General features: G+C 45.3%; 1 protein-coding gene across 2 annotated transcripts in view; it reads left to right on the forward strand.

The window, feature by feature from the left end:
* Nucleotides 1-22,625, forward strand: part of VPS35L (VPS35 endosomal protein sorting factor like) — a 145,166-nt gene that overhangs the window by 37,108 nt on the left and 85,433 nt on the right. Inside the window, 4 exon segments of one of the 2 annotated variants that reach the window (NM_001132616.1) lie at nt 8,825-8,884; nt 15,361-15,457; nt 16,164-16,211; nt 17,513-17,606. In NM_001132616.1, the coding sequence (NP_001126088.1) occupies nt 8,825-8,884; nt 15,361-15,457; nt 16,164-16,211; nt 17,513-17,606 (299 nt within the window). 2 annotated transcript variants of the gene reach the window in all.

Below are 22,625 nucleotides of genomic sequence, written 5' to 3' on the forward strand. Positions count from 1 at the left end.
GTAGAGATGGGATTTTACCATGTTGGCTAGGCTGGTCTCAAACTCCTGACCTCAAGTGATCTGCCTGCCTCGGCCTCCCTAAGTGCTAGGATGACAGGCATGAGCCACTGTGCCCAGCCTCACTGTTAAAATTTTAATCCTAGCCACAGTCCTCTCCCACCTGGATACCTTCCTGCATCACTGTGGCTGCCCCAGTCCCACACACCTCCTCACAGGTAGAGAGACCTTTTGGAGCCAGGTAGAAAGGTTTAGACTGAAGAGAATAACCTGGAGGAGCAGGATGCCCCTGTGCTGCTTGTCAGTGGTTGGTTAGGCCAGAACATCGTGCCATTAGCAGTTTGCTCAAACCATGCAGCCCTCTAAGCTGTATATGATGTGCCCCACAGCGAGGCACCCCACCAGAACTAGGAAATAGGGGCGCCTTCTGAGAGCTGAACACGTGGAAGATCAGAACAGAGACATTCACTGTCTTACAGGGACCAGTGGGCTCCCAACCCAGCAAATCTTATCTGTAACCCATTGAAAGATATAATGTGTCAGAAAGCAAACTGTCAATCTGAGAGACTCATTCATTTCTGTGCATCCCAGTCCTGTCCAAGACATTTCTGTGCATCCCAGTCCTGTCCAGGAGACCGGAGGCCTGAGTGCGCTAGCTAAAACAAGTGACAGGAAAGCTAACTAACCTTGAAAAAGTGGGTATTTATTGGCTTATGCTGAAAAGTCCAGGGGTAGTTCTGGCTTCATGTGCAGCTGGATCCAGGAACCCAAACAGTGTCATTAAGACCTTGCCCTTGGGCCGGGCGTGGTGGCTTATCACACTTGTAATCCCAACACTTTGGGAGGCCGAGGTGGGTGGATCATCTGCAGTCAGGAGTTCAAGACCAGCCTGGCCAACATGGCAAAACCACGTCTCTACTAAAAATACAAAAATTAGCTGAGTGTTGTGGTGCGCACCTGTAGTCCCAGCTACTTGAGAGGCTGAGGCAGGAGAATCGTTTGAACCCAGGAGGTGGAGACTGCAGTGAGCCAAGATCACGCCACTGCACTCCAGCCTGGGTGACAGGGCGAGACTCCGTCTCCAAAAAAAAAAAAGAAAAGAGAAAAAAAAAAGACCTTGCCCTTGGGTTGGATGCATTCTCGAGCTTCACAAGCTGTCCTCAGCTTCTGCTAGCTTTACTGCTAGTGGTCCTAGGGTTTGGAAAGAGCTGCTTTCTCCAAGTATTCCCACAGAAGTTTCAGAATCCCATCTTATTGGCCTGGCTTGGATCACATGTCAGTTCCTGAGCCAGTTGTGTTATCTGGGGGATGAAATGCACTGATTATCCAGGCCTGGGTCACCCCAAAACTAAAAGAGTGATACAGTTAGCAGAAGAAAGGGGGAGTGGATGCTACCTGGGCAAAAAGAAGAGATATCCCAGCTGACAGATGAACCCTGATGGGTTCAGATGGCCCAGAGAGGTGGTATCAGGCTCTCTGTAGGCCACTAGGGAGGTGTCAGCAAATAGAAGGAATAAAAATCCTTGCCTTGGCTAGGCACAGTGGCTCATGCCTGTAATCCTACCACTTTGGGAGGCTGAGGCGGTTGGATCACTTCAGGTCAGGAGTTCGAGACCAGACTGGCTAACACGGTGAAACCCCATCTCTACTAAAAATATAAAAATTAGCCAGGCGTGGTGGCAGGCACCTGTAATCCCAGCTACTCGGGAGGATGAAGCAGGAGAATCGCTTGAACCTGGGAGGTGGAAGTTGCAGTGAGCTGAGATCGTGCTGCTGCACTCCAGCCTGTGCCACAGAGCTGAGATTTCATCTCAAAAAAAAAAAAAAAGAAAAAAAAAAGAAAGAAAAGAAAAAAAATCCTCGCCTTTGTGGTGCTTATGTTTCCAAAAAAGAGAATTTACAAAACAATTAAGTTAACCCAATTGTATGTTAGACAATGATCCATGCTATGGAGAAAACCAGAGTGGGGTGAGGGGGTGAAGAGGAATGGAGGGAATTAGGTGAGGGGGTAGGGGTGCAATTTTAAGTAAGGTGCTCAGAGGAGGCCTCGTTGAGAGGTTACCTGAGCAGGTGCTTGAAGGCGGTGAGGGGAGAGGTGAGCCCTCTGGGTCAATGGGGTGGAGGCCAGGGGCAGAAGAGGCCAAGGAACAGCTTGTGTGGAGATCCTGGGGTGAGAGCATTGGGAGCATGCCAGGCAGGCCTGAGAACCAAGGAGGCCAAGAGAGAGGCGATGAGATGAGCCTGCGAGAGGGGCAGAAACTGACACGGTCAGAGATCATGGTGGCCTTGGGGGCCACTGGAAGGACTTGGGCTTTGACTCTGACTCTGAGGGCAGGAGGGGCCACCAGAGGGTGTTGAGCAGAGGAGGGAGGTGATCCCACGTGGGATTTAACAGGCTCTGTGTTGAGACTAGACTGTAGGGCGGGGGTAGAGCCCGGAGCCTGTGGCAGCACTTGCGGTGAGAGGCAGGAGTGGCGTGGCCCCAGGAGGCAGTGGAGGTGGTGAGGAGAGACCCAGGATGGATGAGGGCTTTAGGTTCTCAGGTTAGATGTCAAATCATACACTGCTGGTCCTTGACGTGTACATGCACACGGCTTACCTTCAGCGAGTGTGAGGCCCTCATTGGTGGGGAGAGGCTGGTGGCTGTGTCTGTCTCTCCTGGCAGTCTCATTCCTCCTGTGAATTAACCTCTTGGCCTTCTGGTTCCCTCGCCAGCCTCTTCTAAGTTTCTTTTGTATGAGTCAGCTTTCCTGAGCAAGATTAGCTCTGAGACACTGATTAAGCTCTATCCTGCAAGCCTGGCCAGACCCAGACAGCTCACTCACCTTGCAAGAACTCTGGGCAGCCACTCTGCCAGCTCCTGCCAGCAGCGCCCCAGCCCTGTCCTGGACTCGCTGGGCTTTAGTGCAGATGCTGCCGTCCTTGTTGCGTCCCAGAAAACAGCTGGGCTGGGAGTTGGGAACAGCAGTGGTAAACCTTCAACAGATGATGACCTTGGGCACACTGTTTAGGTGCTTTATAGATATTAAGTCCCGGCCAGGCGCAGTGGCTCACGCCTGTAATCCCGGCACTTTGGGAGGCCAAGGTGGGTGGATCACAAGGTCAGGAGTTGAAGACCAGCCTGGCCAGTATGGTGAAACCTCATCTCTACTAAAAATACAAAAATTAGCCGGGCATGGTGGTGGGCGCCTGTAGTCCCAGCTACTTGGGAAGCTGAGGCAGGAGAAAAAAAAAGATATTAAGTCCCATAATCTGCATAACAGCCCTATGAGATGGGTCTGGTTGTTATCCCCATTTTATAGATGAGGAACCTGAGGCTTGGAGAAGGAAAGTAGCTTGCCCAGGGTCACGTCATAGTGAATTGCAGAGCTGAGGCTCAACTAGCTCTCTGCAGTCAAAGCACCTACTTTATTTCTCTTTATACATTGCTTATGGGGGAATGCATATACCATTTTTTTTTTTTCAGACAGGGTCTCACTTCATTGCCCAGGCCACAGTGCAATGGGGTGATCATGGCTCACTGCAGCCTTGATCTCCTTGACCCAAAGGATCCTCTTGTCTCATTCTCCCAAGTAACTGGGACCACAGGTGTGTGCCATCATGCCCAGTGAATTTTTTTTTTTTTAGCAATGGGATCTCACTGTGTGGCCCAGGCTGGTCTCAAACTCCTGGAGTCAAGCCATCCTCCCACCTTGGCCTCCCAAAGTGCTGGGATTATAGGCATGAGTCACTGCACCTGGCCTAAATGCATACACATTTAACCCAACAGTTTCACCTCTGGGAATCTATCCCACCTGTAATAGCAAACTATAAGAAACAACTCAAGTGGCCATCAGTAGGAACTGGCTAAATAAATTATGATGTGTCTGTATAGTGGAGTACTAGTGGCTCTATGAAATGAAAAGCCTGGGCATGGTGGCTCACACTGGTAATCCCAGCACTTTGGGAGGCCAAGGCGGGCAGATCACTTTGAGCTTAGGAATTCGAGACCAGCCTGGGCAACATGGTGAAACCCGTCTTTACTAAAAATACAAAAATTAGCTGTGCGAGGTGGTACACACCTGTAATCCCAGCTACTCGGGAGGCTTAGGTGGGGGAATTGCTTGAACCCAGGAGGCAGAGGTTGCAGTGAACTGAGATCAAGCTACTGCACTCCATTCTGGGTGATAAAGTGAGACTCTGTTTCAGAAAAACAAACCAACAACAACAACAACAAAACAACAAAGAAGGGAAGGAAAGGGCCGGGCATGGTGACTCACACCTGTAATCCCATAATCCCAGCACTTTGGGAGGGTGAGGCAGGAGGATAACTTGAGTCCAGGAGTTCAAGACCATCCTGGGCAACATAGCAAAACCCCATCTCTACAAAACATTAAAAAAAAATAGCTAGGTTTGGAGGTACAAGCCTATAGTCCCAGCTACTCAGGAGGCTGAGGCAGGCAGATTCCTTGAGCCCAAGAAGTTTGAGACTGCAGTGAGCTATGATGGTACCACTGCACCCTAGCAAAAGTAAGACCCTGTCTCAAAAAGAAGAAAAAAAAAAAGAAAGGAGGAAAATGTAGACTACATGTTGGTATTCACTTGTGTCTCCCTAAGGAGACATTAAAAGGATACCCAAGAAACCGATAGAAGTGGTTTCTCTCAGGGGGTGTGCGGGGCAGTGAGGTGGATGGGATGGGCCAGGAGAGAAACTGCGCTCGGTACCCTCTGCAGCCTTTTTGAATTTTGAACCATGGGAATATTTTACCTATTCAAAACCAGACATTCACACAGAGTAGCTGCTTTCAGCACTTCCCATGGTCCCCGTCCTTCCTCTCCACTTCAGAATGGTGTTCCCAGGGTGCTGTTGTTTAAGTCTATTGTGAATAATATTCCTCAGGACTGTTGAGGCAGCCTGCATGGACAGGTGCTCAAAGAGTTTTTATTAAGGTTTGGGGCTAATGAGTGTTCCCTTTATAAAAAAGGAGTGAAACCCTGACTTGCTTGGTGGAAATGTGGAGTGCTGAGCTCCATTTTTCTGCACATGGTCATTACTCTGCTCTAAAAGAAGATGCCTGACAGTATAGGGACAGGTGTTTCATGGTTGTTGACATCATTGACAAGAGGGTCAGAGCATCTTGCTGTGCCAGGGATGCAGCTAGGGCCCTAGCATCCACAGAGACTGGCATGCACAGTGGGAAGACGTGTGCCTAGTTTCTGCTGTGTCTAGTTTCTAGAGGCATTGGGTACAGAGGTGGGCTTCTGGCTTCAATGCCTGCGTCTCCTGTTTCAGGGTTGTGTGAACTTGAGCCTCAGTTTCTCCACCTGTAGAAGGGGGCTATCATAGACCCTGCCTCCAAGGGTTTCTGGAGAGGATTAAATGAGAGGATTTATGGGAAGTATAATGTCTTTCCTTTTCTAAGAGCTTGCTGGCAGGATTAAAGTAAACAACCTTGAATAGTGCTTGGCACAAAGTAAGTGCTCAGAAAATGCTGTTACCACTGTTATTATTTATCTCTTTTAGTGTCTTTGATTTGTAAGAAAGCAAATCAAGACAGGAAATAAATCTAGGATCAAATGTTATTTCTCAAAATCGTTGTCTACTAGCTTAATGGACAAATCGCTTTTTTCAGTAAAACTAATTTTGTAGTCAAAAGATCCTTAAAATATGAAAGTGAGGCCCAGTACAGTGGCTCATATCTGTAATCCCAGCACTTTGGGAAGCTGGGGCAGAAGGATTGCTTGAGCCCAGGAGTTCAAGACCAGCTTGAGCAACATGGTGAGACCTCGTCTCTACGAAAAATTTAAAAGTTAGCCAGGCGAGGTGGCGTGCACCTGTGGTCCCAGCTACTCAGGAGGCAGAAGTGGGAGGAGCCCCTGAGCCCAGGAAGTTGAGGCTGCAGTGAGCTGTGATTGCTCCACTGCCCTCCAGCCTGGGTGACAGAGCAAGATTCTGTCTCTAAAAAAAGTGAAAAAGAATGTGGAGATGAAATTTTTAAAAAAAAAAGAAAGCTAGTTTTAGAGAGATGGCAACTTTTGTGTAGGAGATAAAGGTGTTTTGTGCTGGCTTCATTCCGTGCACCATGGGAGGTGAGAAGTTATGCAGCCGCCTAGCCTGGTTTGCTGTGTGATGGTCTGAGGTAACATTGCATGCATCCCTAATGCCAGGGTTCTGGGGTCATCACAAGGGAGGCCTCTCTCTACACGAGGTGTGGCTGCTATAGGGAACCCAGAGCCCCTGATAAGGAAAGCTTGTTCTGCCAGGAGGAAAAAGGCAGGTGGCTTTGAGAACTGGGGCTTGTTCTCTAAGGCCTTCCAGGGGCTTCTAAATGGAGCCAGTGGTTTGGAGCAGTGCTTCTCATACTTGGCTGCACATTGAAATCACCTGGGGGGCTTTACAAACACCCACAAAGTCCCAGCTGCATCCAGACCATTTATATGAGGACCTCTGAGGATGGACGCAGACGTCCACATATTTTCAATAGTCCCAGGTGCTTGGAGTCTGCAGCCCAGTTGGAGAAGCACTGGCTCAGAGGGAAGAGGGAAGTTTGTTGCTATTTCTGTAGATTCCAGAGGCAAGGCAAGTTTTAGCTCAGAGACCCACTGGTGTCTGCCTAAATCAGTGGTTCTCACACTTCAGCATGTATAAGGATTTCCCAGCAAGGTTATTCAGAAATCCATATTCCTAGTCCTCATCCTCCAAAATACTTTTTTTTTTTTTTTAAAGACAGTATCTCATTCTGTTGTCCCAGGCTGGAGTGCAGCGGCACAATCATAACTTCTATCTCTGCCTCTCAAGTAGCTGGGACTACACGCATGCACCACCACGCCTGGCTATAAAATATTCTTTTCCAGTAGCTATAAGGTGGGCCCCAGGAATCTGCATTTTCAACAAGTGCCTTCAGGAAATTTTAATGTCGGTGGTCCAAGGCCAGGTGTGGTGGCTCACACCTATAATCCCAGCACTCTGGGAGGCTAAGGCAAGCAGATCACTTGAGCCCAGGAGTTCAAGACCAGCTTGGGCTGGGAACATAGGGAAATCCCATCTCTACAAAAAAATAATTAGCCAAGCATGGCAGTGCATGCCTGTGGTCCAGCTACATAGGAGGCTGAGGTGGAAGGATTGCTTGAACCCAGGAGGTGGAGGCCATAGTGAGCTGTGATGATGCCACTGCACTGCAGCCTAGTGCCAGAGTGAGACCCTGTCTAAATGAATGAAGGAATGAAAGTAGATAGGTAGGTATTTAGGTACGTGGCTCATACTAGGAGAAGCACCTGGGTGGTACCTCTTGGCTTGGCTGGCCTCCTTCACTTAATCCTGACATTGTGTCATCTCTTGATATCACTTGATCCCACGTTCTTTAACCTGAAATGATCTTTGTATTTTCCTGTCTCTTTTTCCATGTATACACAAGCTGTGTTGTTCTTTATTGCCCTGAATAAAGGGTTATGAAAAAAAAAAACCCATAGAGGGAAATACTTTCACATTGAAGGTGACTTAGGAGAGCTTAGAAAATGAATAAGAACTCTAATTTTTTACTTCCACATATTGGTAACATTTTGAAAATACATGCACAGAATAAATAAAACTTTTGGTACCAGTTTAGGGGTCCAGGCTGCCCACCTGTTGTGTAGAGTTTTATCGGAACACAGCCACATCAATTTGTTTGCACATTGTGGCCACTTTTGTGCTACAGTGGCAAAGATGAGTCGTCAAGAAAGTGACCCATGACCTGCAAAACCTCTAGTATGTTCATCCATCCGACAAATATTGAGTACCCCCTGTGTGCCAGGCACTGATCAGTACTAGGAATATGTCAGTGAACAAAACAAACACAAATCTCTGCCTTTGTGGAGCTTGCATTCTAGTTGAATCTCAAATTCTGAGGCTTCTAGGGACCAGGCAGGTCACATAAAAGAGTGAAAAGCACGCTGATGATGAGAGACAGTAGGGGGTGGTGGAGACTGTGGTAAACTGGTTAGTGTATATGCCATTTCAAGGGGCAGCTACTAATTTGCTCTAGCTGTGTTATCCTATAGAGATATGGCCACATTTTTGGCATATTTTATGTGAAGAAGGAGAAAATATGGCATGTGAGTTCTCCCAAGTTGTAGAGTTCGTTTTAGTTTTTGTTTTTGAGACAGGGTCTTGCTCTCTCACCCAGGCTGGAGGGCAGTGGGCGATCATGGCTCACCGCAGCCTTGAACTCCTGGGCTCAAGCAATCCTCCCACCTCAGCCTCCCAAGTAGCTGAAACTACAGGCGTGCACTGCCATGCCTGGCTAATTTTTAAATTTTTTGTGCATACCCAGTCTCACAATGTTGCCCAGGCTGCTCTTGAACTCCTGGGCTCAAGGAATCCTCCTGCCTCGGCTTCCCAAAGTGCTAGGATTATAGGTGTGAGCCACTATGCCGAACCTCTCCCAGTTTTTACCTGTTGGTAACCAATTCAAAAAATGTTAAAACACTTTGTGGGCTGTTGTGTGTTGTGGTGTGGCCACGCACAACTGGTCACAGGCTGGATTCAGCCCACGGGCTGCCCGTTTTCACCTCTGGCCTAGCATGGAGTGTGGACCATCGTCTGAGTGGATGGAGATACTTGAGACTCCTTTAGACTCCAAAGGGTAAAACGATCACTCTTCTGCCTTTCAAAGAAAGTAAAAGTCTACTGGAAAAACTAAAAACAAAACAAAGTGGCTTAAAGTCTGTCCCACCAGGTGGCAGCACACCATCACAAGTTAAAGCCTGTCTGGGAGATGATAGCTCTGGGTCCCTAATTAACAAACATTTATTTACTGTTTGCTCCTGAAGAGCGTGATACTAACACCATCTGTCCTTTTCCTCCCAGGAAAGCTCGTGTATGAGCGCATCTTTTCCATGTGTGTGGATAACCGCAGTGTCTTACCAGGTAATGTCACAGCTGTTCCTGGGGTGTCATTCTGCCCTGGAGTCAGGACTAGAAGGCTTTTATTGAGTCAGGATTCATTGAAGCTTGATAAAGGTTTTAATTTTGGGTGTGTTAAAGTAAAAGAAACACCTTTGAAGATTTCTGATTATCTCAGTCTTCTAAAAACATTAGAAGATTTCTAAATGGCCTATGTAGGAACTCAAGCAAGTTATTTGAATCTGCGAGAGTGAAAAGGCATCACAGTTAGATTCAGCCAAAGTTTCACACCAACATATTTTCCTCTGCTGCTTGACTTTAATATTTTTTCTATGTATCGTTCCCTTCTAAGAAGCAAATTGCTTGGGAAAAAAAAAACAAAAACGACTTTATGTATATATTAAAGAATGATGTCAAATAGATCAATAGTAATTGATGCTTTGAATTCACAATCTATACCCAAATGATTTTGCATTAAATTGACTGTCAATCAAGTTTAAATTCCTAGGAGGTTATAATGGGGCAAGTGGATGATGAATTTCTTTTGTCGTATAAATGGTAAGAATGATGTGCCTGGCAATGCAGGACTCTCAGCTGCAGCATCCTTTGCCTTTATTCCTCTTTTTAACTTCCGAGCACTGCTATGAGGAAACGTTCTCATCTGTCCAAGCTAGAGCAACCAGCTTGCTCCATTGCCGCTCCACTTCCCTCTGCTCCTGCAGTGGGGCTTCCTAGGAGGTGAATAGAAAGTGTTTGTGACAGTAACCTGTAACCTGAGCTATATTCTTCCTTCATTCCTCTCTCCCTCCCCTTCTCTCTTTTCCTCTCCCTCCTCCTCCTCTCCCATCCTCTCCTTTTCTCTCTCCTTCTGCTTCCTATCTGTCCATCAATCGATCTATTTATCTTTATTTATTTTTTTTGAGATGTACTCTTGCTCTGTCACCCAGGCTGGAGGGCAGTGGCACAATCTCAGCTCGCTGCAGCCTTCGCCTCCCGGATTCAAGCAATTCTCCTGCTTTACCCTCCTCAGTAGCTGGGACTACTGGTGCCTGCCACCACACCTGGCTAATTTTTGTATTTTTAGTAGAGGTAGGGTTTTTACCATGTTGGCCAGGCTGGTCTCAAACTCCTGACCTCAAGTGATTCATCTGCCTCGGCCTCCCAAAGCGCTGGGATTATAGGCATGAGCAACCATGCCCGTCCCTTTTTTTTTTTTCTATTTAATATTTTTACTTTTTCATCTTTGTAGACATGGGGTCTCCCTATGTTGCCCAAGCTGCTCTCAAACTTCTGGGCCCAAGCAGTCCTCCCACCTTAGCCTCCCAAAGTGCTGGGATTATAGGCATGAGCCACTGTGCTTGGCCTGTCTTTTTAATACTATTTAATGTGCACATTTGTCAGAAAGAAAGAGACAGAACTCAACAGGCTTTTAGGTTTTTTAAGTCTCGAAGTGCTTTAGGTCTTGAAGGCTTTTTAGGTCTCGAAGTGCTTTTAGGGCCCATCTTGTTTCATCAGAGATGGGCAGACCCAGTACGGAAGAGTCTTGCCCAGGGCCCTGCCATCAGCTGCTGAGAGCCTTGCTCTTTCTTAGTGCTGCATCTACGTTGTCCAGTACAGCAGCCACTGGCCATGTGTTGTTCTTGAGCGCTTGAGATGTGGCCAGTCCAAATTGAGATGCAACGTAACTATTAAAAAAGACACCGGATTTCAAAGACTCAGTACAAGTAAAAGACGGTAAAGTAGCTCACTAATAGTGTTTATGTTGATTACATGTTGAAATGGTATTCTGGATGAATCGGGTTCAAGTACATGATTAAAATTAATTTCCCCAGTTTTTGACCTTTTTAATGTGGCTCACGTGGTTTTTCTTTGGGACCCTCCATGCCACTGTGTCACACCTGTGATGATGTTTTTTCAGCAGCTCTTCCCATGTTCTGGCCATCTCAGGGTTGGAGGCAGTGATCTGGGAAAGGCAGGCAGAGGCCAGCCCAAGTGGAAAGGAAAGGCCTTCTCCGCTGGCTTGAGGATTTGGGAAATCTGAACTGTTTATTTATTTATTTTTGAGACGGAGTTTCACTCTTGTTGCCCAGGCTGGAGGGCAATGACACAATCTCGGCTCACTGCAACCTCCGCTTCCTGGGTTCAAGCGATTCTCCTGCCTCAGCCTCCCAAGTAGCTGGGATTACAGGTGTGCACCACCACACCCAGCTAATTTTTGTATTTTTAGTAGAGATGGGGTTTCACCATGTTGGCCAGGCTGGTCTTCAACTCCTGACCTCAGGTGATCCACCCACCTTGGCCTCCCAAAGTGCTGGGATTACAGGCATGAGCCACCACGCCCAGCCGAATCCATTTATTTAATTCACACTGGCCAGCATGTAGCATGCTATACCATTGGCAGCAAACTTGATCCGACAGGTGGGACTGAACCAAAATAGGGTTTTTTTTGTTTTTGTTTTTGTTTTTTTGGCAACAACAGCATTTTAAAAAAAATGACTTTTGATACAGGCTCTAGTTCTTCCTATTGTTGTATACCCAACCTCTTAAAAATTTTCATATTTACCTGCCTGGCCCCCAGAAGCATTTGAGTTTGCCTCTACTGCAATAATCTTCCTTTCTCCCAGTCTTCAGTGACTATACAAACAACATTTTAGGGCCAATTAAGGAAAAATTACTAATAACTAACTCCTTGCCTAAACTTAAAAGTTCAAAACAACAGATCAGTTGTTGTTTAGATATGTTAATTATAGCACTTTTATCACTAAAATTCTTCCCTCTCCAAATAACTATTTTTGACCTTGAGTAAAACAAATCATTTGTTTTTTTTTCTTTAAATGATATCATTGTTTGTTTTCCTTTTAGCTAAAATCTTCATCTGCTTGTGTTCGCTCCAGTTCCAAGAACCTGAAAAGAACAGTAGATTATGTTTTTCAAAGTTGTTGGTGATCTAAGAAATGACTCTTAAGTATAATTATCATGAAAGCTTTAGAAATCTCCTTTGCAGAATTCTGCCCAAAGAGATTATGTGTGAAGAGAAATTTGGTGGCATTTGTACTCATTCTTTCCATTTAAATCAAGTTCTGTTGGGTGAATTTCATACTTGAGCCCTTTGCCTTCAGGAATTTTAACTAAGGTATAGCTCTTCGGAGTTGAGAAATATACAGTGTCTTTTGGGTTCATGAAAAGCACACACTACTAGATGTGGTCATTTTTTCCCAACAGTTCTTAATCCAGCTTATGCATAAAGAGGCCATCGACTCTGAGAATTCAAATCATTTTATTTCTAGCTTGGGAGAGATAATTTGGGTTTATTGTATTATGGTTCCCATCACCATCTTCTCAGCATTCCCATCTTCAGTTTTCCCCTGTGGCTGATGTGGGCCACATCGGGATAAGCAGTGGCCTTAACTGACCTGGCCTTTCCAGCACATGCTAACTAAGATGGTGCCAATCCCTATAACACTGTTACATAAAGAGACCTCTCACTGCTAGGGTAGAGACTTGGCAAATAAATGAAAGAACTAGACTCATTGGTCTCTTGCCTCCTCTTAAAATACCCACAGAAGTTCAGGTTTAAAAAAAAGCAGCACCATAAAAGAAAAATAAGTGGGAGCTAGAAAGAGAATCTCTGTTCTTTGTTATATTGAAGCGTCTTCTGAATTAATTTCCAGATTTTGAAGGAGTCCCCATGTAGCAGCCCAAGTGCTACAGTCTAAACCATGTCATGTCATTGCCATTCCTGTGCTCAGAACCCTTCAGGGGGTTTCCATTATGTTTAGAAAAACTCTCAAACTCCTCACCAAGGCTTCAGCCCTGTATGAACTGGCTTGTGATGCTGGCTGCACCCCTTTCTGCTCAGCAAATTGGCTTGCTTTTTGTTCTTTGACCATAGTGAGGTTATACCTACCTCAGGGCCTTGCACTTGCTGTTTTCTCTCCCTGGAATATATTTCTTCCACATCTAGGCATGGCAGGCTCCCTTTCGTAATTCAGGGCTCAGCTCAAATGCCGCCTCTGTGGGAGCCTTCTCTGACCACTGCATCTAATGAGCCCCTTCCCCTAAATCTCACTCAAGTCACTCTTTATTCCAATACCTAGTTTAGTATCTTTAATAGTACTTACTGCTGTTAGATATTATCTTATTTGTTTGCCTGCTTATTCTCTTTCCTGTTTATCATTTGTCTCACCCCACTGGAATGTAAGTTTCATGAAGATAGGATCTACCTTGTGCACTGTTATCTCCCCAAAGCCTAGAACACCATCTTTAGTTGGCCCTTAAGGCGTTTGTGTTGAGCACGTGAAGTAAAGGAATATAATATTTAGTTTTCTGTAAGATCTTAAAGTCCCGCATAACATAATCCTTTTCCTAAATTATCTCTTGAGCTGGAAGGAAAGCCTAAAGATTCTGTATTGGTGTATGCAGATTGTCGTATAGCTTGTAGTCAATGTGTGTATGCAGGGCAGCCTGCCTTTAGCCTGATTTCCAACTCTCAGGCAACCTGAACCAGTTTGTTTTAGCCTTTGCCGAATCTCAGTTCCTTCAACTAGACAGTGAGAGATTTTGTAGGTGACCTCAGAGACCTATTTTTGCTTTTGGATTTTAAGCCACAAGATTCAGTCATATGAAGGGAAATTAACACTGCTCTTCCCTCTCCCCAAAGAGAAGATTGACAAATGAATGTGAGAATAACTGCTATCTTTTCCTGTCTGGATCTCTTGAAAGTAGAAAAAAAAGTTACTTCGTGTGTAGAGATCTAGGCTGGAAAGGGGAAAATGGTCATTTCCCATCCTTTTGAAAATGGTAAGCAAATAGTTCTCAAGTGAGTGAAGCATGCCAGACATCCAAAAATAGAGTGAGGAGATTGCAATTTCAAAATATCTACAGTTGTGATTAGTGACTGTTCTCTGCTAGAGAAGTACCTAGAGGTTTATCTTTTTTTGCTGATTCTGTGGGAATTTTGATCACCTTCATATACTACCAAATGACAGAATCAGGGATGAAAATGACTCATTGCAAAACAGGATGAAAGCCAACAAGCTAAGAATCATTTGCTATATTCTAAAGTAATTAACTTCTCCCTTTTAATTTATTTATTCATTTTTTAGAGAATAAATAAATAAGGTCTTGCTCTGTCTTACTCTGTCTCGCTCTGCCCAGGCTGGAGTGCAGTGGCTCGATCGTAGCTCACTGCAGCCTCAAACTCCTGGGCTCTATTGATCCTCCCACCTCAGCCTTCCAAGTAGCTGGGGCTACAGGCGTGAGCCACTGTGCCTGGCCAGCTTCTCCCTGTTTGAATTAATCCTAAAAGTATAAAACATCCAGTGGTGGGATAGAGCTCTAATCTTTGCCGAAATCATTTCCATGTGAGAGGCTAACAATGGCCTTCATGGTGTTGGTAAGTTTTGTGTTTTTTCTTTCATTTCTCCATATTCTCTTCCTTTCCTTAAGATGTATGTCAAGTCCAGAACTGTGAGAAATAAATTTCTGCTGTTTAAAAATATGTATGTCAAAATCAAGCTTGGGTACCAGTTCCAGAAAACTCAACAGTAATGAAGGTCAGGGCTGATGGGCCAGCTAGCCCCTGGTACCAAGGATCCTCACTTCTGTCTTGTTGCTCTCATGGTCATTATGGCTGCAGAGGTTCCAGCTGTCATGTCTGCATTCCACTCAGTGAGCAGGAAGAAGGAGTGAGGGAAGGCAAGCCCCCTCCCTTAAAGATACTTCTCAGAAGTTGCCCTTCTATTTATATATCCTGGGACCAGAACTTGACCCACGTGACCACACCTAGCTGCAAGGATGGCCCTGTGCCCTGCAGGAAAACGCGAGTTCTTTTATTAAAGAGGAAGAGAATAGCTAATGGAGTAAACTGGCAGTTTCACCAGATGACTGGTCTTGGAGGCAGTCGTGAGCCGGCAACATAATTCTGGCTGGTTTCTCACCTCAGGGGCCTTGCTTTACCTTCCTCTGGCCCACTGTGATGTGTAGAGCAAAAGCTTAGATCACATTTCATGTTGCAGTCGCAGGTCCGTAAAGCATCTGGAATTCTCAACAGTGTTGTCATAGTTACTGGTAGGTAACCAAGAAGCTCTGGATTATATTAGAGGCAGTGGCTAAGAATGTCGGCCGCAGGGCCAGAGTGCCTGGGTTGAATTCTAACTCTTAAATTTGCTTGCTGTGTGCCTTGGGTGAGTCACTACATTCCTCTGTGCCTTGGTCTCTGCATCTGTAAAATAAGATAATAAAAGTACATACCTCAGAGGGTTGCTATATGGGATCAGGTGAGCTATCTGTAAAGCACTGCAAACGACACTTGGCACTTAGAAAGCCTGTGTTTGTGTCAACTATTGTTATCATCAGTTACTTCCTAATAGTGATATTTGGAAGGAAAGACACAGGCTGAGTCACCCCCTTTTCTGCTCCAGGGTAATGTGTTTCCATCAGGGGACTCACACAGATCCTGAGATTTAGGAGGGCTGATGGGTCTTGTTTTTGTATTACAGATCACTTTTCTCCAGAGAATGCAAATGACACGGCCAAGGAAACATGCCTAAATTGGTTTTTCAAGATTGCCTCCATCAGGGAACTCATTCCAAGATTGTATCCTTTTTTTTTTTTTTTTTTTTCTGTCTGATGATTTTAAAGATAGGCTAAAAGAGTTGTACTGTTAATAGAAGCCATGTGATTGGATACCCTGACGTTCTTATTGAAAGTTTGGTCCTGTTACGGTTGCTAGCCTGAAAACACATACAGGGCAAGCCACATTGTAGAAACTCTTGGACTCTTGCTCTTTCCAGTTTTTTGTCTTTTACTTTGAATACGATGCCATGTGTCAAGCACGCGTTTCCTTGAGGAACATTCTCACCTTAATTCTCTCAATTAAAATGCTTCATATTTGTGTTTTCTCTGATTCCAAGAACTTGAAGGAACAGGGTCAAGCTTTGCAGGGCAAATGCCAATATTGAAGAACAGAGAATTTGACTTATACATAAATTGCATCTTAGTTATCTAAAGTTCTTTCTTTCCCCATAAAGCATTGATTAGAAATGCTCAAAACCCAGTTTATATTTCAGCATGCAACTATGAATCAACGTGTGACATTTTCCACAATTTATTTTAAATAAGTATGAAACTTTGAAAACCATATGTAGAAACCATAAGCTACTTTAGTTCGCTGGATTGTTGAGGGCCACTGTGGTCCCCGTCTCCTAAGACCTGCCTACTTCTATTCGTGGATAGTTTAGTCTTTTCTCCATAAGGAGTAGACCTTCTGGAAAACATCTTCCTTAACAGGATGTTTTTGTAGTTACGTGGAGGCATCCATCCTGAAATGTAACAAATTCCTCTCCAAAACGTAAGGCTCTTCGGTAAAATCTAGAACCATAAAATTTCTAAAAATCTCCCGTGTGTACACAGATAGTAATGGCAATGTAATAGTAGCCATTATTCACTGAGTACTTAATGTGTGTTAAGCACCTTCTGTGCTTTTTCTCATTGAATCCAAATGAAAACTGAATGAAGTAGAGACACCATCCTAATCCCCATATTAGGGAGAGGAAAACTCAAGCCTGGAGAAGTTGGTTGAGGAGGTCATGGAAGATCAGCTCAATTGGATTTTAATCTTAGCTGTACTGGTACTAGCTGTATGGTCTTGAGCAAGTTATTTACAGCCTCAGAACCTCAGGCTCCGTGTCCTGGGAACATGACCCTAAGAAGAGATCTGAAGGGATCCTTTGGGTCACACATGCAACAATGGGAGTCACACCTGGCACACGGTGGGCCTGTCCTCCGTGTTGGCTGCTGCTGTTGATGATGATGAAAATGATGTCAGAAGCAGAAGCCTTTGCCCTTAGTGGCTTAGGTCCGTGCTACTCAATTTATCACAATGTTTTGAGAATAGTTACGGGACATGGGGGACCCAGATCTGCTTTCTGCAGAGCAGGTGAAATGCTGAGTCATGTTAGATAGCTAGATAATAAATTCCTTGAAGCCTGGGAGTGACTGATTCATGGTGCTTCACAGATAGCTCTTCTGATTGGATTTAGAATGTATCTCAAATGTGTTGGATTTGGATCTAGGGATGCCTGGAGTAGTTTGGGGAAATAACATGGGTGCTGAAGAAACAGTTATTTTGCCTCACCAGTTGGAGGAGGATAATGCCTTAGGCAGAGGGAAGACATACGTTGCAGGAGAAATAAATTGTAATTCACATTGTTGGCGGTTGGAGGATGTCAGATGCCAGCCTGAGATTCACAGAAGGAACAGGATACGGGACAGTAAATCTGTGGCAAACGAAAATAGATGTGGAGAGAAGATCAAAGGGTGCCCAGTTGATGGAAAATAATTGAAGACAAAAACTGTTAAAATTAATAAAATAAATGTGACCTCGACTGGGGAAAAAATGTGGTTAGCCTCTACCACTGAGCAAACGATAACAATGAAAGAAATCATTCAATGAATGAATTGTATCAGAAGAGAAAGACTGTTGTTACATTGCCTTAGAAAACTGAAACTTTGACCTTGGTTTGTTACTGAAACTTGATTTTTCTTCCCCCCCTCCCTGAAATTTAGGAAGTTTTTATCTTTATTTTAAAAATAAAAGAACAGCGAGTTCTCACGTTGAATATAATGCTGGCCTTTTTTTGTCTCTCACAGGGGAATTTCAGAGTGCCTGCCCCGGTTGACATGCATGATCAGAGGGATCGGAGACCCGCTGGTGTCGGTTTATGCCCGTGCCTACCTGTGCCGGGTAGGCCATGCGAGTCACGGCCCTTGACAGCACGGCTGCCGCCCGTCTCCTTGAATGTTCACACAGGGCCCTCCTTCACCACCACCCCACAAGTCATTGAGAGAAGGACTTTATTAGCGGCTAATTTTAGATCATGGCTCTGCCACAGAAAGTAGAACTGTAGGGTTTCTTTTAAAAATTAATTTTAAAGTAGACCAACTTACCATAGCTCTAATTAGGGGATGTTTAAGGTCATCTTCTTACAAATGAACTGGTTTTCAGAATTAATTGTTTCTCAGTTCTTGCTGGGAAGGAAGTTCCCAGGGCCTTTGGGCTAACAGGTTGCTTTTCATTGACTTCAAACATGCTCTTCCTTTGTCTTGACTTTGATTACTTTATTAGTTTTCTGCTTGGCAGGGGAGCAGTGTCCCACATGATGGCAGGCCTCAGGGTCTGTGTGGCCTGGCTTAGGTGGCTGCTGTGAAAGGGGATAGAGGGACTGATTAGAAATTACTTGTCCATGCCCTGCTTTAAAGCACCGTGAGGCTTCAGCTAAGCTATTAAGTTTTTTGTATATGGAAAAATGTAACCAATGGAGGCTGTATGTTCCTTCTTTTTTTTGGAGATGGAGTCTCACTGTGTCGCCCAGGCTGGAGTGCAGTGGCGCCATCTCGGCTCATTGCAACCTCCACCTCCTGGGTTCAAATGATTCTTCTGTCTCAGCCTCCTGGGTCGCTGAGATTACAGGTGTTCGCCACCACGCCCATCTAATTTTTGTATTTTTAGTAGAGATGGGGTTTCACCATGTTGGCCAGGCTGGTCTTGAACTCCTGACCTCAAGTGATCTGCCCACGTTGGCCTCCCAAAGTGCTGGGATTACAGGCGTAAGCCACTGCGCCCGGCCAGTATATGGTCTCTCCATAGTTTTCTTCAGCTCACATAGGGGCTTTGCCTCTGTCAGGACTCCCCCAGCAATGAGAATCTTCCCTATCATCCCATCAATATTGCACATCCTTAGAGAGGGATCATTGCACCTGATAAGCCCCAGACTTCCTTGAGGACAAAGCTGCAGTTAGAGCCTCCCCCATGAGTTTGCGCCTTATTAAATCAGAAGGCGAGAACATGTAGCCTGTAATTTGCCTCTTCTGCATGACAGGCAGCAAATGTCGGAAGCCCTGTGGTCTCTCAAGTGTCATGAAAAACTAAGTCAGTGCCCTCAGAGTGAGGAGCAGATATCCATTAGGAAGGGCACTTTTTATAGGTCTGTTTCTTGATACTGAGAATGAAAGAAAAAGCTTTTTGTTTAAGGGCATCCTCTTCCCTCTTTGCAGCAGAGGCCAAAGTGTGTATGCGTCGCCCACTGCTTGAAACCTGGGGGGGATTTTCCATCCAGAGATATCAGGTGTGTTTCCAAGGACAACTTTTGAATATATTAAAGCTTGAATACTCCTCCAAAGTCAGTGTTTGCTGAGGCCCTACTGTGCACAGAACACAATGCCACATCCTCTGGGAGAGATGCAAAGATATTGTTTGCATATTTCTTTTTCCTTTTTTTTTTTTTTTTGAGATGGAGTCTCGCTCTGTCGCCCGGCTGGAGTGCAGTGGTGTGATCTCAGCTCACTCTAACCTCTGCCTCCGAGGTTCAAGCAATTCTTTTGCTGCAGCCTCCCAAGTAGCTGGGACTCCAGGTGTGTGCTACCACGCCCAGCTAATTTTCGTATTTTTAGTAGAGACGGGGTTTCACCATGTTGGCCAGGATGGTCTCAATCTTTTGACCTCGTGATCTGCCTGCCCCGGCCTCTCAAAGTGCTGGGATTGCAGGCATGAGCCACCACACCCGGCCTTTTTTTGTTTTGTTTTGTTTTTTTGCACCAGAGTCTCACTCTGTTGCCCAGGCTGGAGTGCAGTGGTACAATCTCAGCTCACTGCAACCTCTGTCTCCTGGGTTCAAGCAATTCTCATGTCTCAGCCTCCCCAGTAGCTGGGATTACAGGCACCTGCCACCATGCCCAGCTACTTTTTGTATTTTTAGTAGTGACGGGGTGTCACCATGTTGGCCAGGCTGGTCTTGAACTCCTCGCTTCAGGTGATCTGCCTTCCCCGGCCTCCCAAAATTGCTGGGATTACAGGTGTGAGCCCCCGTGCCCAGCCTTGTGTATGTATTTCTTCTCTGCTGCCTTTCGCCTTGTAGAACATAGCAAATGCTTTGAACACACCTTGACATCATTTGAATAAGGCCTGATATCGGAGACCTGGTGATAAAGACTTAGAATCATGCTAATGATTCTAAGTCTCTTATGCAAATAATTCTGGTTATTAAAGAGAAATCAGAATGTGGGGAAGTATGTATTTTTTGCAAGCCTGTTCCCTTTTAATGTTTGAGATCAGATACGTGAGTTAGGGTACACAATCATGTTTGTTACATATAAAGGGCCTTTGAATGGCAGATGCAACTTGAAACACGGTGACGATGAGGAGAAGATGCAGAGGACAGAGCAGACCCCCCAGCAAGATTGGTAGTAGAGTGCCCTACGTCTGTTGAAATCATTTTTGTCAGTCCAGGCAATGCATTGATTCCCCTGGTTGGGTAGTTTCTAAAAGTCTCTTTAACATTAAAAGAGTAAGAGAGACCAAGCGCGGTGGCTCATGCCTGTAATCCCAGCATTTTGGGAGGCCGAGGCGGGCAAATCACTTGAGGTCAGGTGTTCAAGACCAGCCTGGCCAACATGGCAAAAACCTTTCTCTACTAAAAAATATAAAAAATTAGCCAGGTGTGGTGGTACACGCCTGTAGTCCCAGCTACTCAGGAGGCTGAGGCATGAGAATCACTTGAACCCAGGAGGCAGAGGTTGCAGTGAGCCAAGATCGTGCCACTGCACTCCAGCCTGGGTGACAGAGCAAGACTGCCTCAAACAAACAAACAAACAAAAAGAGCCTGTGTGTTAGTAAGATTTCTTTCAGTTGCAAGTGGCAAAAACCCAGTTCATACTACTTTAAGCAAAAATAGGAACTTACTGGCCAGTGTCTGGAGAGGCCAGGAGTAGTGCAGGCATGGCTGGATGCAGGCCCTCAAAGGGTGCTGTCAAGAATCAGCCTCTCCCCACATCACTCAGCTCTGTTGTTCTTTGAGTTGGCTTCATTCTGTGGCTTGCTTTTTTTATACGATGGCCCATAGCGGCCTCTGGCTTCCATCCTACCGCCTTAGGAACCTTATTGGAAAGTGTGTCTTCTAGCCAGTAGATCTAGCCAGAGCCTCAGGGCTGATTCTTAGTGGATTACCTCCGGTTGCTTGTCCACCCCTGGACTAGTCATGTGGCCGTGGGTTGGGGTCTGGGGTTGGTGTCTGGGTGCTTACTGACTGGGTCACATGCCCTTGCGTGGAGCTCAGGGTGAGGTGGATCTAGCTCCACCACAAACCTCATGGTCCCGGAGGAAGGTTTGATTCCCCAGAGACAAATCTAATTTGCTGATACCAGCAATGGGGGGGATGAATGCTGGGCAGGCCGAAACAGCAGATGGGAATCATGAGCAATACCCTTGCTGCTCTGGGTAGAAATCTTTTAGACCCAAGCAGATATCCAAGCTGCTCATTTGGCCCGATGAGAAGAGAAAAACAGAAAACAAAAGATCTGAGTGGGTAGAGCGTGGGGGGAGCTTGAAGCTGTTTATTAAAGGAAGGTATGATTAACTCCTAACTCACAGCCGCTTCAGCTCATCTCCATGGCTCAGCCACCAGGCCAGCCTTTGCTGTCACCTAACAGATAATTATTGTCTTTTCTACAATATGATTAAGTGGAAGGAGAATGAGAACACTGTAGAACTGGATCCGATATTTCTTGTTAGCATATATATATATATTTAATCTATGTGCTTGTCCTTGAAAACAGCACTTCCTGTACCCAGCAGTCACAGAGCTGCTCTTGGAATTTAACGCCCTGGTGGTTCTCAAATGCCATCTGAAAAACATTATTATTGTTACCCATCATGACCTCCGGGTAGTGGAAGGTGAGTGGGAGAAATCTCTCCCCATTTGAAGAGGCAGGAGTGCAGTGGCACAGTCTTGCTCACTGCAACCACCACCTCCCGGGTTCGAGCGATCCTCCCACCTCAACCTCCCAAGTAGCTGGGTCTACAGGCGTTCGCCACACGCCCGGCTAATTTTTGTGTTTTTAGTAGAGACAGGGTTTCACCATGTTGGCCAGGCTGGTCTCAAACTCCTAACCTCAAGTGATTGGCCCACCTGGGCCTCCCAAAGTGCTGGGATTATAGGTGTGAGCCACTGCAGCCTAGCCTACGAAGTTGTTTTTGCGGTTAAGCAGCAATTTGGAAATGAAGCGTTTCTGAGGAGCTCAGTTTAAGAAACGCTGTGATGTTGTGTTTTAAACCTATGAACTCCCCTCCGTAGCTCATCCCTCTACTTTTCCATCTAACCCCAGTACTGGCACCTTCTCTATGATTAGTAAATTTCTTCAGCTAGAAATGTTACTGTCTGTTTTTTAACAATGAAGTCAGGACCCAGTGGATTATAGCATTGTTACACTTCATGCTCATCTTATATAAAATTGCATAAAATGTATTAAAATTTATGTCTGCTCTTATCTCTGCCTTGCAAAGAATGGATTTGTATAGCTTTTAACTAAACATGTAACGGGGGCAGCACCACATCTGGTATTCAAGCTGACTCTCTCACGTACCGTAATCTTTGTGCTTCATCTAATAAGTACAACCACATGTGTGTTTATCTTTTTTTTTTTTATTGTATACACAATCTTGAGAGTACATTCCTTTTTAGTTCTGTATTGATTTGTTCTCTTGGTCATCTGTTCAGAAATACATTCAATACCTTTGGGGAAGGGCAAAGATGATTTCTGCAAATATTGCCCTTTTTTATTAAAAGTAGCTTCTGTGGTCTTTCCTATAAAAGCAATACATGTTTATTGAAAAAGAAAACAGGCTGGGCATGGTGGCTCACACCTGTAATCCCAGCACTTTGGTAGGCCGAGGCAGGCAGATCATCTGAGGTCAGGAGTTTGAGACCAG

The sequence above is a fragment of the Pongo abelii genome, chromosome 18 (assembly GCF_028885655.2).
Source record: "Pongo abelii isolate AG06213 chromosome 18, NHGRI_mPonAbe1-v2.0_pri, whole genome shotgun sequence".
In the NCBI taxonomy this organism is placed as follows: Eukaryota; Metazoa; Chordata; class Mammalia; order Primates; family Hominidae; genus Pongo; species Pongo abelii.